Source organism: Zonotrichia albicollis, chromosome 5 (genome assembly GCF_047830755.1).
Source record: "Zonotrichia albicollis isolate bZonAlb1 chromosome 5, bZonAlb1.hap1, whole genome shotgun sequence".
Classification (NCBI taxonomy): Eukaryota; Metazoa; Chordata; class Aves; order Passeriformes; family Passerellidae; genus Zonotrichia; species Zonotrichia albicollis.
In genome coordinates, this window is record NC_133823.1 from 48,053,125 (window position 1) to 48,072,456 (window position 19,332).

General features: G+C 44.5%; 1 protein-coding gene across 1 annotated transcript in view; it reads right to left on the reverse strand.

Annotated features, from left to right (window-relative positions):
- Positions 1-19,114, reverse strand: part of DTHD1 (death domain containing 1) — a 38,580-nt gene extending 19,466 nt beyond the window's left edge. The window contains 10 exon segments of the mRNA XM_074540453.1: positions 2,401-2,548; positions 2,550-2,691; positions 3,237-3,398; positions 4,215-4,287; positions 4,290-4,455; positions 5,339-5,521; positions 6,163-6,481; positions 6,969-7,409; positions 16,667-17,067; positions 18,938-19,114. Coding sequence (XP_074396554.1) covers positions 2,401-2,548; positions 2,550-2,691; positions 3,237-3,398; positions 4,215-4,287; positions 4,290-4,455; positions 5,339-5,521; positions 6,163-6,481; positions 6,969-7,409; positions 16,667-17,067; positions 18,938-19,114 — 2,212 coding nt within the window.
- Between the last annotated feature and the right edge of the window lie 218 nt (positions 19,115-19,332).

Here is a 19,332-nt window from a genome sequence, read left to right on the forward strand (position 1 = left end):
ATACAAAGTAAACCAACAGTATTTTGACCACTGTCAGCAATATATTTGTAAGTGGATAATGAAGGTATATACATATAGAAAATGGGTTATGATTGTACAGTTACTGCCTTCTTTACAAAAGAAATTTAGATTAGAATTTTACAGAAATTAGTGGAAATGTAGTAGTCAGAATGGTCACCTTAAAAAGACTCATCTGTCTCTGTCACAACCAAAATCAGACATTCCAGATTATTTTAACTATCATCTGGAAAAACAATAAATTGAGAAATGTGTAAAGACAAATTCAAAAAGAGAAACATGCTACTATTTATCGCCAGAAATTTAGACCAAGTGTTTCTGTAGATATTTTGATATCAAAATGTATGCAACTTTGATAGTAGTATTTTAGTGGCAGCATTTTGTGCAACATAATGTGTTGGTACATAGGCTCTTTGAAAAGTTTACAATGAGATTTCATTGCAGGAATATTAAAGATTATTTTATATGGCATGAGCTTTCACCAGAGATAGAGATAATTGCCCACATGACTGTACTGCAGAGGCTAATCAGGAATAATGGAATAATCAGGTGATGGGTGGAAGACAGGTTACACAAACCATTTAATGATCCTACAATATGCAATTCTGTGCTCCCAAGACAATGAAACAAGAATGATACACCTGAAACTCCAGTAATAATTTCACAGTGCCATAATAATTTCTCCCTTCCAGCTGGGGAGAGTAGCTGGGTGAAAATTTTCTGCTAGAATTTTTTCCATGCTTATACTTGTGTGTGGGTCCTTCCCCACAGCTAATAGAAATTCTGAGAATGTTTGTACATTGATGATGCACCAGAAGTCTATCACTGACTTCTGTGTTTATCTTTAAATCAAAAATCATGCCAAGATCCTTTTTCTAATAAATGTAAGGTAAGGCAGAAAGGGAAATGTCTCTAATATTATCAGGTGAGAAACACACCTTTGGCAATGTTAATGCTAATTTGCACAGTGGAGACTGGTGTTGATATTCATCATATGGTAAGGTTTCTTTGGTATCATCCATTTCTTTGGTATCATCTCTCTGGTAATTTTATAAAACACTGCTGTTCCTTTGTAATGAGGTGAACTGTGGTTACTAAATTCATCCCCTTCTTTGATTTGGAGCTCCAGCCTTGGTTGTCTTTGTGAATGAAAAATCAGTCTGTAGACTTTCCTGAAGCTTCTCCATTCCCTGCAGTCCATATAATAAATTAAAAAAAAAAAATGTCCTGAATTTAGATGCATGGCATCTAAAATAATTCATTAGCATGAGTCAAGTAAAGGTAATCATATAACATTTGGTTGTTCCTTGATTGTTCTTTATCATTCCTATTACTTTATTGAACATCTGAATTCAGCCTGCTTCAGTAGTAGGCATATCTTTGTAGCTAGCTTTCTTAGCCCTTTAATAGTTGGCTTCAGGAATAAGTGGTGAAGGCAGTGCTGCAAGTTGAAAATCAAGGAACAGAATAGAAGAATAAAAATAAAGGGGTGTTGTGAATGAAATTAAAAGTATATGCTTTCTGGTTATTCAGGATAGATAGCTATGTTTAACAAAAAAATGAATGGCACAGCAGAGGGGTAGATGCATTTTTAGGCTTTCTAAATCCATTTATTTGATACATCTACAGACACTGTCCTTTGTGTGTAAAAGCAGACATTTCTCATAGGCTGGAGACTTCTCTTTTTGAAGAATATTCCTTTCTTTAGAGTACATTCAGTTTTCAATGGGAGAGTTTATGTACAAAATGTTCAGAGGGCCAAATATATATTTATATGTTCAATCTAAGACAGACAGAAGAGACTATATGCAATTTAGGGTGAAAACCTTTCAGAGGCTTCTTCTCCCTTTTCCCTATAAGCAAGTCTCTAAATGGTGGCAGCCACTACATGGAATTTTCTAGGCTGTTAACAGAAATGGCATAACTCTCTCATCACCTCAATTCACAGTGCAACTCACAACAGGCACTATTTTGCCTTGGTTTCTTCCTCAGTCTAAGTGAATGTACTTGGACAAAGCAGCAGACAGAAACCTGTCCTTTTAAAATAATTCTTAAAATACCCTGGGTTTCTGAGGACCCAGTTTTCACAGAATTCACAAGGGTTTAAGAGATCATCTTGTCCAACTCTCCTGCTCAAAGGAGAGTCACCTGGAGCACATTGCTCAGGAGCTCGTTCAGATCGTACATTTTCTTTACAGTTGGAGCAGTTTCCCATTAAGCTCCACATTCCTTTCTTTACAAGAAACAGCACACTGAAATAAACTAACATTACACACTAAATGTACTATGAGTAACTTCAGTCTACCTGTGTTCCCATACAGCCTTTTTAATAGCTGAGGTAATTGATAATGTCCATACACTTGCATGAATTAACTGCCTTACCTGAAGCAGAAATATTTCCTCTAAATCTAAAATGAATCTGCTCTCCTTGTCTTAATGGGAAGTGCTGTGTGGGTTCTGGGGGACCAATATAACCTTCCTCATAGAGATTTTGAAGTTCATTGATTAATTCTCTGGATGCAGACAGAAAAAACTGCTACTTTATATGGGTTTTCTCTTTTCTGATACAGTATCACATTAGCCCTTGTTCTACGGAGAGCTTCTTCCAGAACCTGAGCAAAGAGGAGAAGATACCTGTTTTCCAAAAGGAATGCAAGGCAAACAACCATAAAGCTGTAGTAAGGTAAAAAAAATAAAAGGAAAGAAAATTAAATTTAAATGCTTTATTTAAAATAATTTATCAACTGCTCATATATTTATCTTAAAAATAATATGGGGCTCAGTCTCCAAGGAAACTTTTGCTACCTTCTTTTCATCCCTGTTTCCTACATATGAAAAGGTGGAAATTTGCTTGTGTTTGTAGTGTAAAGTATGTTGACTATGTAGATATGATTTCAAATACACATGAATTTTACATGAAAGGAAGATAATATTTCATAATAGGAATTAAAAAAAAATATGCCTTTTTAGTTAGAGAGCTAAATCACAGTTGCCAGTTAAGACTGATAGTTGCATTTCCTTTCTCAATGTTCTATGTACTACATTGTGTACATTCTATAAATGAAAAAGGGTTTTTTTGTAATTGTGAGCAACAAATCTAGGAGCAAGTTAATGGTTAAAAATGGATGGTTTCTTAACACTACTAATTTCCACTTATTTATAAACACAGAATTAAATATTTCAGTGAATAAAATTTTGTTAAATTATTCATATATTACCTTTCTAAATGCTCATTTAGTTCAAAAGATACAAGCCCATTCTGTGCATTCTGGATAATAACATCATCAAACACCTTCCACCCCTCTTCATTTCAACAACCTAATAATTTCGAAGTATCACTGAGATTGTCCACACTTTTTCTCACAGAAGTGCTCACAGCCCTGGAAAGCCAAATAATTATAGGAAAAAAAACCCATAAAAATAGTTCTGCAGAAAGAGTAAGCTTGTGTTTGTAGCTGTTTTCCCCTCTGCTGTCCTTGATGACTTTTTCTGGTTTACCCACCTTGCTTAAAATCTGTCTGGAGGGATACTTCAGAGTATGTGAATGATTTCATTATTTAGAGTTTTTTTTCTTCAATTCTCCAGAAACTGCTGAAACATAGAAATCATCTTTTTTTTCTTTTTTTCCAGGAGTCTCCATGTTTAAATGCTTTTTAAGACATGCCAAAAAGTTTTAGAAATATTGTACTGCATACTTTCAAAAAATCTGGACTTTTATCTAGTGCATAAAATTGACCTACTATAAACCCTTGTGCCATGCATGTTGATTCAGGCAACCATTGAAACATGTAGAAGTAGAGATGAAAAAATTCAAAGGTCAGACTCAAATCAACTTGCTGCGAACACAGCAGATCTAAGTCATGTCTATTCTTTGTGTTCAATTTTTGACTTTGGTGAACATGTCTGAATATTTATTGGCGAAAAAACTTCATACAGTCTTCATTCTGACTCCTGCTAGAAATGTAGTGGTCACCATATTTAAAGAATAAACATCAAATACTGTATTATTTTTCTGGTGAAACTATAGCATGAAAATTTTGAGAGCTTGCTCTAGTGTTTCTAACAAAGTCCATAGGTATTGCAGTCTATATAAAAAAACAAACATCATTTTAATACAAGAAATCATAAATCAAAATCTGTTAAAATTCATTGATTTTGATGTTTTAAAAAATGGTGAATTTGAATTGAGGTATTACTGAGGATGGTATGCTGCAGCAACCCTCTTAACTGTAGCACTAATGGCTCTTGCATCTTCTGTCTCAACTCCTGCCTTTTTTTGTCTGGGTTCGGAGGACAGGGTAGAGTAATAGTGACTGAGCTGTTAAAAGGTTGGGATGAAGGATGTTGGATATGAACCAGTGCACTCATAGATATCACTGAGTGATACATATAATGTCTTGCTTTCAATGCTGAAACTGATGGCTCAATTGGCTGAATCTAAATATAGAAAGAAATTATATATAATCAACTTGCAATAAAAACCCCTCTTCTATTACATGCCTGAATTTTTTTACAAAAATTTGTTTTACAAAATTGGTTTATCTTTTGAAGTTGGCTAGGCTATCACAGAAGAATCAGACTCCTCTTTTTAACCCAAGAACAACCTTACCCAAGTAATAGCACTTTATACAAAGCTCAGAAAAATGCTTGGAAGTCATCAAAACTTGGAATTGCCTAAACTTTCTATTGCCTAAAATATTTATATAATATTGCCTAAAATATTTATATCATTTTATATTGACTAAAATATTTATATAATTTTGTTCCTGATTTGAATTCGAGCTTTGAAACTCATGACCTTCCTCAGATTTTGAAAAATTTCTGAGATTTTTCTAATCTGTATTTTTTCATAATTTTAATTTCTCCATACTTCCAAATTAACATCTTAATGGGGAAAGGGAGAAACACAACTGAAACACAATTTGAGACTATACTCAGCCTAAGACTAATATATGATAAACACCTTTTGTTGCACTTGCTGGCACCAAGGAGAGAAATGGTGAGAGAAATGGTTCCATTAAATTGATCACTGTGCCAAGCAATTAAAGTTTTGAGTTGACACATCTTCATTGAAAATTACTATATTTTCTGAACTATATCAAACAAGGGAAGATAGATCTTTTTTAGCTAAAGATATGTGGTTTTAACAAAGCTGACAGGAAATCTGCATGTACAGGATGTGAAGCTGCAACTTCTGATTAGATTCTGATTTTTGTAGACTTCTGACATTGGAAGAGATTGCACTTTGAGATTATTAGCATACTCAGTGCAGAACTGATCAGATAACAGTCTTATGGAACAAGTATCACCTATTTCAAGCTTACTTTAACTGCCTAGGTGCCAGAGAATTGAATGTTTCTGAATGGTAACAGAAAGAGATTTGAAAATCCACGTTCAGCTTTTGTAAGAGTCCTACCTTTGGAACAGTAAATGTTTCCTTCTTTAAGCATGACAACAAAGCAAAAACACCCAGATGATAAATTTTTACTTCTGCAAAGCTTTCCTGATTAAAGCGAATGTGAGGTTAGAGTATTGGAGGGAAAGGATGCTGTGTTTCACAGTTTGAGAAGGTAGCATTCTCTACAGAGGAAAGTATGAAAAGAAAATAAATTGACTATTATTGCCACCGGCATGCCCAAGTACCTGGTGATCTCTAGTCATCATGTGATGTTATTAATATTCCAGTGTATGATTTCAGTGAAACGAAATCAAATTATAAATTGGGTGATTAATCTGGTCCAATACAACACTTCTGCATTTAAAAACTGTTCCTTTGACATAGTTTGTACTTATTTATACTCATGGAATTATGTTATTTTGTTGTGATCTAAAAGCACAATAATTCCTCCTAAATTTTGCTTTTATCAAATAATGCAATGCATTGCACTTATTTACAATAATCATGAAACTTTACTCAACCATTAGTATTGTGGGATCAAGCATTTGCTTAACATTGTAAGTGAAAAAAAGAATGTTAGTAAATACTGGTTTTCAAATAGAATTAGGGCTTGAGAAAGTAGAAAGTTCTGTTTAACCACACATAGTGGGCAATATGATTCAATAATGACAACTTTACTTGAAAAACTCCAGAGACTTAACTGGGAAGCTCAAACTCTGCTTTTGCAATCCTTCGATGAGAGTTACCTTATGGTTTCCTTAGGATCCTTGTAAAGAAATAGGAGTTAAGTAGTTTGACTGGAAGTTGGTATCAGTCACCTTCACCATAATCTCCTGATAATTTCCTCTGAAGCATGATGTAAATGCAATGTTAATAGGGAAAAGTGGTTTTTCATAATCATAACATTCCATACTGATGACATTGCTGACCAGCTCCTTAGAATCATCCACCACCAAGGAACTAGTGTCATTGAGTGTATTACACTTCAGATTCTCCAGAACAGTTGCAGGGGCTTTAATAAAATAATTTCCTAGGGTTTTTTCCCCACTCTCTTTGACTAGAAATATATTTTAAAATTATTTGTATTTTGAGTGGGGTAGCATTTTGTATTTTTAATGAAATATTTCAATGTAATGATGTGCTATAAGGAAGCATAAGAAGACAATTCAGAAAAAATATTTTTAAGAATAAATGAGAAAATCATGAAAAATTTTATGCTTAGTCTGTTTCAGAACAGCTTATAAATTACTGTAAAACTGATGAATTGTGGTCCTTTCCTACTAATTTCCCACAATTTGAGGATTATTGACTTTACTGGCTGTGACTCAGTCCCTCTCTGGCATAAAAAAAATTATGCAAATAGAAACTTAGTGTTTACTTTAGACCAAAGGGAAAGGTCTTCATTGCACATGTTCAAATTGTAAACTGCTGTTATGTGCACAACCAGCATCTGTTCAGTACATGTATATTGAGTTTCTGCACCCACACATTTATAAGTTAATAAGCAATAATTATGCACGTGTTCCTAAATAAAGAAAGAGTATGTGCTTACTCTTCGTTCATCCAATATCTAGATTTTTGTACTTCTTCTGAATCACTCACAGAAGGATTCACATCAGGAAGATCATAAGTTTGTGCTGAAGATGTGAAGGTACTTAGTTAATTTCTAAAAATCTCTTTTTTAAAATTTATTTTACTGTCTTCCATTTTCTCTGTCAATTTGTGGTCTTCACTTTCTAGCCCTTTTAAATTGTCCCTGACTTCTTCCTTTTTCTTCTGTTGAAAAGAATTCATGGTGTTTCTGTCATAAATGTCCTTCAATGTCCCAGACAGAATGTCTTCCTCATTGCTTGTGAGAGCATCCTGAAAAGCCAGGTCTGGAGGCTTTTCAGTAACAGAGCTACCTCCATGAAGTTTTCCACTGCACTCTTTTTTCTCTGTAAAAGAGACAATCACTAGTTGGTGTTCACCATCTTCCTTTTTCATTGGAGACCTGCGCGTGGGCGTATGCGGCCCTAGATCCGGCTAGCACGAGGGGTGAGAAGGCCAACGCCCCTGCGCATAAGAAGCCAGCCCCCCTCGGCGTCTTGGCCTCAGGCTGGGCTGGAGGAAGAGCTCGGAGTGGCGCACGAGAGACGATAAAGGAGGTGACCACTTGCTGGGGGTGAACAGTTGGTTTATTGGGTGATCCGGAGGCACCAACGAGAAGGGGCACCAACCAGCAAAATGGCGCCGAACAGGGGGAGAGACAAGGTTTTAGAGGGAAGGGGAGGAGAGAGGAGGGGAGCTCAGCTATCCAATGGGGAAACTCAAAGGGAGGTACTGAACGTAACTGACATACACCAGAAACCAATGAATACAAAGTAAAGGAGGGGCCCCGGGACCACAGCCAACCACAACCCCCAGAGAGGAGAAGGTTCTCGAAACCTGGGAGGAGTGGGGGGTGATTGACTGTGCCCAGGGAGGAGAAAACATCCACTTATAAGGTGGGATGAGGGAGGAGCGGTTCTACAAACTGTAACATTAGCAACTAAAAATAGCATGATAACCAGGCAACTTAACTGGCAAGGAGGCAGTGGCGGGAAAAACTGGGGAGAGAGGAACCATTTACAAAGAACAAAGGAGGGTACAGTACATAAAATGGGGGAGCAAACTGAGAAACTTAAAACACACTACAACATCTCCCCGTTTCTTAACAAATAAAATAAAGAAAACAGGAATGCCCGTATAACTCAAAAAGAAGATGTCCGCGGCCGGTCCTGCCAATCTTCGCCTTCTTCGAGCTGGAGTTCGCCAGCCCACAGATGTTCTTGGGGCGGCTCGATTGACCCCTCCTCGTCCGCAGCTCCTTCGACCTCTGAGGAGAGGTCCTCCAGCCCGAAAGGTTCTTCCTGGGGAATTGTGACATGATTGGCAGCCATAGTTGTGGCTCTGGCTATTAATTTTTGGACCAAACTGCGGATCAACATGAACAGAACCAAAAGTACAATCAAACTCAAAACAATCTTAGAAACTGATTCTAAAACTGAACTGGCCCACCCGCTAAGGCCCCAACCCTTGAAGATGTCTCCCAGCCAGTCCGATGTCTCCAGTTTGACCTGATGGACGAGGTCTTGGAGTCTTTTTATTGAGTGCCTGGCGTCCTTGGCTCTGGAGGACAGGTTCATGCAGCAGAGGCCCTCAAACTCCTCACAGTGATGGTGATGAAGCAGCAATAGAAAATCTATTGCTGCCCTGTTCTGGAGTGTCGCCTGCCTTGTTATTTCCTCATCTGTGAGGAGGTCGTATAAAGCAGCTGAAGTATAATTGGCTTGCTTAGCCACCCAACACTCTAGGCGGCCCAATTCACCTAGAGATTTCGCCACTGATACCCATGGCAATAGGATGGTAAAAGCGACGGATTTTGAATGAGACCAATGCGTAATTTCGCCATCACAATCTTCGGTGAGATCTTTAAGATCTCTTTTGGATCTAGCCAATTCAGACGTGATGTTAGACTTCTTCCAATTAATAATTTGAGTCATGTTGGGGGTAAACAGCGTCAGCTTGCCGAAAGTGCACGGCCCTCCGACCAGGCGAGAGGGGAGGCCTGCCCACGCTCGGTCACCGCAGATCAAGAACACTCCTCTAGGAAGGGCGTAAGGGGTCTGCTTAGTCGTGGTGGGGCCAAGGATCTTTACCACGGCCTGACACCACTGATTGGCTTGATATTCTTTCTTTTCCTGCAGAACCACCTCACTGCCCTTCTCTACATGGTCAATAGTGTAATCAAACTGAAAACAAATGGCGGAACTGGTGGAGCCGAGAAGATGTAGTTCTGTGGGCTCGGAGGGCGCAGGATCCAGCTTTGCCACTCCGTCTCTCCAGGCGTGAGTAGGTTCAAAACCAGGAAGGAAAGTAAGGCTCCGGGCCAAAATAGGGGAAAGGGCAGACTGAAAGGCAGGGGGGAACTCTCCTGGAGAGAAAGGGATCCCCACAAGGCAGGACGACATCGGGTCCTCTGCAGCGCCGGTGTCCAGGCAGATGCTGTCCTGTCCTAGCGATTGAGCCAAGGCACGCCAGACGTTGACTTTTGGCTGGGGAATGACCCACGGCTCCGTAGGTGGCAGAAGGAGTCCGCAGGTCGTCAGCACCATCAACATCAGACAAGGGTTGGGAGCTAGCATTGTCAATGCGGGGGCCATTCGGGGAGATGCAACTGAAATGAAAAGAGAGCCGTAAAAGTATATGGAATTCACAGAAATGGTTCCTCTCCAAACAACCAATTTAAATAAAACATACGAGGGGTAACGGTTGGAGCTGGGGGGGAATAGGAGGAAAGATGGTGCAAGAGGTCAAGGGGTGGAGGAGAAGCTGGAGGAGAGGGTTCTTCAGAAACAGGGGGAAGCTCAGGAGAAAAGGAAGACGGTTGGTGGTGTTGCTTCCTCCGCCGACGCCAACATGCTTGCCGGACCTGTGGTACTGCCTCTGTCTTGGTCCTCTGCTTTGGGACGAAGGGCCTGACCCACTTAGACGGGACCCACTTGGGGCCTGAGGGAGTGGACACGCAAGCGTATCCCCTCCCCCAGGTCACCAGGTCAAAGGGGCCCTCCGTCCGCCAGGTCTCCGGATCCTTTACAAGAACCGGCGGCCTGGCTTTGGGCTGCAGCTGCTGGTGACTGCCGAAATGCCGGACCACTGGAGGATTTTGGCTGTCAAAAGAGCAATTTAGAAAATTGAGAGTGTACAGAGCTCTTGACAGCCAGACGTGGGGGGTCTCCACCTTCATTGCCGGTTGTTGTCGGGACAGGATCTTTTTGAGGCTCTGGTGGGCCCTTTCCACCATGGCTTGGCCTGTCGGGGAATAGGGGATGCCGGTTTTATGGACTATTCCCCATTGTTGCAGGAAGCTCCGCAGCTCCTTGGAAGTATACACAGGGCCGTTATCTGTTTTTAGGGCCCTAGGGATGCCCAAGACAGCGAATGCTTGAAGCAGATGCTTCTGAACATCCGCTGCCTTTTCACCTGTGTGGGCAGAAGCGTAGATAGCCCCGGAGAAAGTATCGACTGAGACATGGACGTAACACAATCGACCGAAAGATGGGATGTGTGTTACGTCCATCTGCCACACCTCACAGCTTGCCAGCCCTCGGGGGTTAACCCCCGAGGCCACGGTAGGCATTTGGTCATGCTGGCATTGGGGACATGTGGCCACAATCGCCTTGGCCTGCTCCTGCGTCAGATTGAATTGACGAACCAGGCCAGGCGCATTTTGATGGAACAGTTGGTGGCTGATCTTAGCCTGACTGAACACATCTGGGAGAGGGGCCTGCGAAACAGCAGCCGCGGCCAAAGAATCGGCACGACGGTTGCCTTCCGCAATGAAACCGGGCAGGTCTGTGTGTGATCTCACATGCATGACATAAAATGGATGCTCGTGGTGGGAGACCAACTCGACGAGCCTATTCAACAATTCAAATAATCTTTTGTTGGTGACCTCTTGAAGAACTGCGAACTCAGCTCGGGACACTACACCTGCAACATACGCAGAATCTGTGACCAAATTGAAAGGTCCAGGGAATCTCTGGAATGCCCTGACGACTGCGTCCAACTCAGCAATCTGTGGAGAGCCCTCCACAACAGCAACATCGGTCTCCCACTGCTGAGTTTGAGGATCCTTCCAAGTCATCACTGACTTGTGGGATGCTCCAGACGCGTCCGTAAAAACTGTCAAAGCATCCAGCGGCTCCCTGCTCTGAACCTTCTTCAACGATAATTTGAACTCCGAATTGAATAATTTGTGGGCCGGCCGATCTACTGCGATGCGCCCAGTGTAGCTGTCAAGTGCAAACTGAAGATATTCATTAGTTTGAAGCAGTTCTTCAAAGGTCTTTAATTTTAATTGGCCCAATTCCAATTCAATTGGAACATGGATGCATGAGAAATCACACCCTGCAAGCTCCCTGATCCTCGATCTCGCCTTGAGGATCAGTTCGGCTACCAACTCCTGTGGCCGTGTCATTCTTTTGGACCGATGGTGGCTCAGGAAGACCCACTCTATGATTAAGAGCTTCTCTCTTGAGCCTTGGTCCTTCGGACTGTCGTCCCACTGATGGATGATGCCATGGAGGTGTGGTATTTTCCCAGTACTATAAATTTGAATGGCAGGCCCGGATGGTAACGATGGGCCTGCCTGGTCGAAATAGCTTTTTGTACCTTCTCCAAGGCCACCTCCGCCTCTGGGGTGAGAGCCCTAGGGGAACTGAGCCCCTCTCCCCCTTTCAACAAATTGAAAAGGGGGGCTAGGTCTTCGGTTGAAATGCCCAGCCAGGGTCTCACCCAATTCAAAGACCCACACAGTTGATGGACATCTGCTAGGGTCTGGACTTTTGTCCTAATAGCCAATTTTTGCGGAACAATGGTCCGCTTTGTAATTTCAAGGCCCAGGTATTTCCAAGGTGTCATCCGCTGAATTTTGTCCTGCTGGAGCTCGAACCCTGCAGCAACCAACGCATTGGTTGTCAGGTCAAGCGCATGGGCAAGCAGACTGTGGTCGGGCGCACACACGAGGATGTCGTCCATATAATGGTGAACAATGACGGCATCCCCGAGGGCTGTACGGATGGGTGACAGCAGCGAAACGACATACCATTGGCAGATCACAGGGCTGTTCTTCATGCCCTGTGGAAGCACCCGCCAATGATAGCACTTGGCTGGGGACTCACAGTTAACGGACGGAACTGTGAATGCAAAGCGCGGAGCATCGTCAGGGTGAAGGGGAATTTGGAAGAAGCAATCCTTTATATCGATTACAGCCAAATTCCAATTTTGGGGGAGCATTGCTGGGGAGGGCATCCCTGGCTGAAGAGGACCCATGTCAATTATTAATTCATTAATTTGGCGGAGGTCGGTCAGGAGCCGCCACTTGTCCTTGTTGGGCTTCTTGATGACAAACACTGGGGAGTTCCAAGGTGACATGGTCTCCTCCAGGTTGCCTTTCAGTAGCTGCTCCTGAATGAGCTCGTTGAGCGCCTTTAAATTTTGCTTATTGAGTGGCCACTGCCTGACCTGTACTGGTTTATCAGAAATCCAATTCAGCTTCCAGGTCCGGCGCTCCTCAGTGGCCACTGCCCGAAAAACCTGGGGAGCCTTTGGGAGGTCAATTTTGGCTCCCCACTGGGCCAGTAGGTCTCTTCCCCAGAGAGGCTCTGTATAATCCAAAACGAACGGGCGTATCGAGGCCAATTGCCCGTCGGGCCCCTTAATTTGTACAATGCTCTTGGATTGGTTTGCCAATTGAAGGCCCCCAACACCAGAGATCGTGCCCACAGCGCTTTGCAAGCCCCAATGTGACGGCCATTCCTGGGAGGGAATGATCGTCACATCTGCACCTGTGTCCAAAAGACCCCTCACTATCTTCTTGTCTCCGCCCAACGAAAGTTGACAGGTCAGGCGGGGCTTTTCCCTCCCCACTAGCTGCGCCCAGGCCACGGTCGGAGGCGATGTCTTCTCCGTCGAAATCGTCCAGTGATCTTCTTCTGGCACAGGAATGGCCTGGGCAATGACCTGTCCCTTGGGGAGGAAAAGTGGGGGTCGGACACAGTACAGCCCTACCGCAAAACGGTCCCGGTCGGTAGTTACCAGACCAGGGACGATGTGGATGTCTCGCGGTGTGTGCTTGGTGTCCCTGACAACGGTCCACCTGCAACGTCCCAGTTTCCTCCAGTGACCCGGATGTTGCAGGTCGACAGACACCAGCTGGATGTTACTGTTAGGGAGGTGAAGGTCCCTAGTCAGCTGCAGCCTGTATGGAGAAGCAGAGGACATGGTGTTAATTGCAGGTACAGCACCACAGGTAGATAAGGTCACATCCGAGAAATATGTCAAATCCGGCAAAGCGTATGTCGGCGGTCCTCTCCCGTCTCCTCCCTCCCCGCAGGTTGTTGAACAGCCCGCCGTACTTTTGTCATCGCGCAGGGAGGGACTGCGCTCCAAGCTTAGTTTTTTGTCTCTTTGTTCTCCTCCCTTTCCCGCTTCCGCCTGTACTCCAGGTAATCAAGGCGCATCGGGCACTGGGGCATCCAATGCCCGACTTTGCCACAAAGATGGCAGGGGTGGGTGGTTGATGACCTTCTGCCGGACCCAGGTGTTGGGGGTCCGGCAACGGGGGCAGCTTCTGCTTCCATGAAGTCCGGCTCGGGGCATTCAGCAAGAGCCACCGATGTTCTCTTAGGCCGTGATGCCAGGGAGACCTGACGCACCACGACCTCAATCATGGCCTCTATCGTGGGCCGGGGACTTCGAGGGAGAGTTTTTATAGCCTTGCGGCACTCAGCGTTGGCATTGCTGAATGACATCCGCTGAAGCATCCTCTCCCTGTCATCATCCTCGAGCGCCTGCGCCTCCACATATCGGTAGAGGTGCTCGATAAAGGCCATGTATGGCTCCTGCGCTCCCTGCCGGACCTCATCATCCTCCCATTGGGAGGTCACCACCTCCAGCTTGAAAAAGGCCTGCTCAGCTGCCCGAGCGGTCTCCACAAGCTGGGAGGGGAATAAGGCCTTCGCCTGAGCTGCCCCCTCTGCCCACTGTCCCTCACCCAAAAGGTGTTCCTGGGTGACTGCCAGACCATCCGCGTCATGGGACATTGCAGGATTCCCCCAAAGACTTGGGAGAACCTCCAATATCTCCCTCCTCCATTCCCCCACCCAGACCCTAAATTCCATGGGCCTAACAAGGCTGGAGAAGAGGGCCCTCAGGTCAGCCAGCACCAGATCTCCCTGTGCAAGGGCATTGCGGAGCATACCCCGGAAGTATTCTGACCCCCGGGAGTAGTCCTTCTGCGCCTTGCACAGTTCCTTGATCCGGGCCTGTGCTAAAGGCACCCACTGGGCCTGAGGGGTCCCCTCCCCACTTAGGTGGTAGGTAATCGGAGCGGCTTCCAACAAGGGCGCCTGCTCCGGCTTCCGGTCATCCACCACCCCCCCCCCCCCCCCGGAACACAAAGTGTGGGAACCAGAAGGAGGAGCGTGGGAACCGGAACTGGAGGAGGTTGAGGCGGGGTCCGGCAATGATGCAGGGTGAGGGAGTGGGCGTGACCAACCACCCCTCTCCGCCCCCTGGGTGACGCTCGGAGGCGGAGAGAAGTACAAAGGCGGAGCGGGGGAGGAGCGAATGGGGGGCTGAGCCGGGGGAGGAGTTTGGGGAGGAGCTGATTGAGGGGCGGAGGATGGAGGAATGGGTGGGACGGAGGGAGGATATGAGGGAGGGGTAACCGAAAAGGAGGTGGGGTCTGGAGGAAGGAAGGGGTTGGCGCAAGGGAGGAAGGGGTTGACTGACGAAGAAGGAGCCCTGGCGGGAACGACCACGTGGCCGCCGCCATCTTGGGCTCCCAGGGAGCTATTTTGTGAATCCTCAACAAACCGAACAAACTTGGGCTTTTCAACTGGGGATTTGGGAACTGGGGTAGAGGGTGAGGAAAGAAGAGGAACCTGGCCAGGGCTCCTCGAAGGGAGAGGCCGAGCAGGTCGAGGGGGAGCAGGGGAAGGATGGACCCTCTGCCTCTTGTCGGCCTTCAAAATCCCCCTCGAGGGCTCCTGCCTAAGGGGAGAGGGAAGGGATTGAGGGGTAAGGGCAACAGAACGAGGGGAACGGGGGGATAAACCAAAACTTGCAGGCCTTTTCTTAGGTTCCCCTGACGAGCGGAGTGTCACAAGCACTCTGCCCGCCCAGAATGCCACGGTTGCTAATTTCGTCTCCCCGGAATTAACAGCTTCTTCCAATTTGGCCAAAACGGCTGCCCAAAACCGTGGCTGCTTGGCAAGTTCCGGGGAGACCTCGGGGAACTTTGAAAAGACCCACTTAACCAAAAACTTCAACTCTTGCTTGGGGGCCTTCTGACCACCCCCAAGCAGCAAACCTTTTACAACATAATATACCTCCTTTTGGGATTTTCCCAAGCCAGCACCCATGGCACCTTTCTAGTGCAGGAACTGCTGTCACTAGAAAGGGGGAAAATCCACTGGTGGTACAACCACCCGCCTGAAAAATAGCAAAAACTAAAACAACAAGCTACTCGCCACCAGCCCCTGCTCCCCCCACTGTCCCCAAGTCTGGGGTTTCAGCAAAGGGAAAAAAGATTTGGGTGGTGGGTCCGGGCCCCAAGTCTGGGGATACTGACCCCACAGGAAAGATAAAACAAAAAAGGCGCAGGGGTGAGGAAGAGCCTCAGGGGAAGAGGGTGGGGGGTAGGTCCCCAATGCAGGGCATGTACCCCTAGGGGAAGGTTAAAAAGGCCGGGGGGAAGTCGGAAAGGTCCCCAGAGCGGGGCCCGATCTTACCAGCCTGGTGGCGACAGCAAAAGAAAAATCAGGTGGGGATCTTCGTCTCCGGGGTCGTCCTCACTGGGTGCGAGGGGTCTCGATCCCGATCCCCAGGGAGCGCTGCCCTTAAAACAGGGCCTGCTACTACCTGGGGTAGTGCGGCGTCCAAGGGAACGAAATGTCCAACTCCGAAGGGTCCGGTGGTCAGCTGTCCAGGTGGTCAGTGGTCCACTTCGGGCCCCACGTTGGGCGCCACACTGCGCGTGGGCGTATGCGGCCCTAGATCCGGCTAGCACGAGGGGTGAGAAGGCCAACGCCCCTGCGCATAAGAAGCCAGCCCCCCTCGGCGTCTTGGCCTCAGGCTGGGCTGGAGGAAGAGCTCGGAGTGGCGCACGAGAGACGATAAAGGAGGTGACCACTTGCTGGGGGTGAACAGTTGGTTTATTGGGTGATCCGGAGGCACCAACGAGGAGGGGCACCAACCAGCAAAATGGCGCCGAACAGGGGGAGAGACAAGGTTTTAGAGGGAAGGGGAGGAGAGAGGAGGGGAGCTCAGCTATCCAATGGGGAAACTCAAAGGGAGGTACTGAACATAACTGACATACACCAGAAACCAATGAATACAAAGTAAAGGAGGGGCCCCGGGACCACAGCCAACCACAACCCCCAGAGAGGAGAAGGTTCTCGAAACCTGGGAGGAGTGGGGGGTGATTGACTGTGCCCAGGGAGGAGAAAACATCCACTTATAAGGTGGGATGAGGGAGGAGCGGTTCTACAAACTGTAACATTAGCAACTAAAAATAGCATGGTAACCAGGCAACTTAACTGGCAAGGAGGCAGTGGCGGGAAAAACTGGGGAGAGAGGAACCATTTACAAAGAACAAAGGAGGGTACAGTACATAAAATGGGGGAGCAAACTGAGAAACTTAAAACACACTACAGCAGAGACTCTCTGCTGGTGTCTTGCTCTTGAGCAGATTTGTTTTCAGCTAAGGATACAATTGTCCCCACAGTTTTAATTTCACTTGTGTGGGTTTGATTGACATTTTGACTTTCTGTCTTGTTCAGAAAAGGCATTCTTTGGAATTGCTGTCTGGAACTGGAGGATGCTTGCACAGAGTCTGTTGCTTCTCCTTCCAAACAATGCACATCTCTTTCTCCAGGAGCATTTTCACCACTCTGGTTCTGAGAATCACCATCTTGTCTGCAGCTTGCAGCATAAAATATATTTTCTGCTGCTTGAAGGTGTGAGATTGTATTTGTCAAATACTCTTTAACTTTCTGCAGATAATTATAATTCCATTGTATTTTCAGGCAAAAAAAAACCCCCAAAAAAACAATTGCATTTTGCTATGAAATCTAGACAAAAATGTGAAAACTATTATACACATATTTATTGAATTCCATATAATCGCATAGTACCATTCAATACATGAAGCACACTCTATTTCCTGGCTTCTGTTTAATGTTTTGGCATATATTGCTATTCAGGTGAAGTCAATTTCTACGGAACTGAATAGAGACAAGTACATTTATATATATTTGTCTAAGAACAATTGTGTGTTGTAGAATTTGTCAAAATTTTACTCTGGCGACTCTAATGAACACATTTCTAATGATCAGACTCTAGATAAATTCTTAATAACAATCAATCCAAAGCATGGTATTGATAAAATATAGTCAAATCAATTTGGGAATATCTTTAAAATTAAATATTATATTTCCTAAAATTGAATCGTGTAAGATTCTAATCCATAGGTCTCTAGCAAGGCTGTTATACATGGACCTAATTTTAAATTCAGACCTTAGAAGCTCGGAATTTTGCTATGAAGAAGAGATGACAGCACAAAACCACCACCTCACATATAATACAAGCTCAGAAATTTGTAATATCCAGTTACAGGAATGGTGAAGATTGCCCTTGCATGTAATTAAAACCACTTTGTGAAGAAGAATACACAAAAAGCACACAACCACTATGTGCCATTCATGTACGATTTTAACTTATGTATTCTTTGATTATTTTTCTTATGTTGAACCTTTTCTTAGAAATTATTCCAGATATTCTCTCAAAGGATTTAAAATGTATTACTTAGAGCTCTTCCAGCATTATATGCTGTCAGCCCATATGACTGTTGAGGTATCTTCACTAGTTAGATATATTGGAAACCATGGAAAATTTTATTTCTGTCCTGTATGAGATCGTGGATAATTCTGTTTTCCAGGTTAACTCTTGTGAAAGTCAAGACAAATATGGTGGGCTTCCACATCCAATGTACAGGTACAAAAAAAGAAAAACAGAAAGGGCTGATGCAAGTCTTACAGGAAGCGTTTGACTTAACATTCACTTTTTTAACAATATCATATCAGGTAACTATTAAAACAAGGTTTTCAGCTTGAAAAATAATTCTATTAAGAATGCCATCATATATCAGTTATACGTCTCCCATTTCTATTCACATCTGGTTAATTGAAACCTACAAAAAATATCGGTCAGAATACACTTTTCCTTTTAAACTTGGGGGAAGGGAAACGGAATCTTGCGATTTCAATGGGGACCAACAGAGGAATCTTTGGTGCATGTCCCTGCCCTTGATGGCATGCCATGCCTTTGCATGGCTTTGAGTTTGCGAAAATTTTTTGCTTCTTTTTTTGACTATCCATAGCATGTCCCTCATATCTTCCCCTCTAAGCTGAGTCTTCCTCCTTGACTTTTTCCCCTGCTTTTGCAGCATCTGCCAACTTAGTTTTGGCCTGTTTTGGTCCTTTGCACTGCGCTGGATAGAATCCCGGTCCATTTCCTTGTAGTCGCAAAATTTCCAAAATTTTTTTTTTTTCTCCTCCAATTGCAGTTCCTTTGATGGTATCTCCATTCCAGAGCATTTGTAAGTCCTTCTTTTCTGTTTTGGCCTTCAGCGGGGATCAATTTGGGCAAGCCGTGGTGCATGTCCCTGCACTTGATGGCATATGGCCTGTCTTTTTATGGGCTTGACTTTGGGAAAGTTTTTTTTTTTTTTTTTTTTAAAGTATCCATGCCATGTCCCTCATATCTTCCCCTCCAAGTTGTGTCTTCCTCCTCGACGTTTTCCCCTGCTTTTGCCACCTCTGTGAGCTTCGTTTGGGCATGTTTTGGTCTTTTGCACTGACACTCACTTCCTCACAGACCATTTTTTGAAGAGACTAAATCTGCCGATTTTTGGGTTTTTTTCAATTGCATTACATTTGATCCTCTCTCCTTTCCAGGGTGTTTGTAAGGCTTTCTTTTCGGGGTCGCAAGATTCCGTTTCCCTTCCCGAAAGGAAATTTCCTTTCGGGAAGGGAAACGGAATCTTGCGATTTCAATGGGGACCAATAGAGGAATCTTTGGTGCATGTCCCTTCACTTGATGGCCTGCCATGCCCTTTTATGGGTTTGACTTTAGGAAAGCTTTTTTTTTTTTAACTATCCATGCCACGTCCCTCATATCTTCCCCTCCAAGCTGAGTCTTCCTCCTTTACTTTTTCCCCTGCTTTTCCAACATCTGTGAGCTTAGTTTGGGTATATTTTATTACTTTGCACTGCACCTGATATAATGCTGTGGCATTTTCTTAGTGTCACTAAATTTCTCAAATTTTC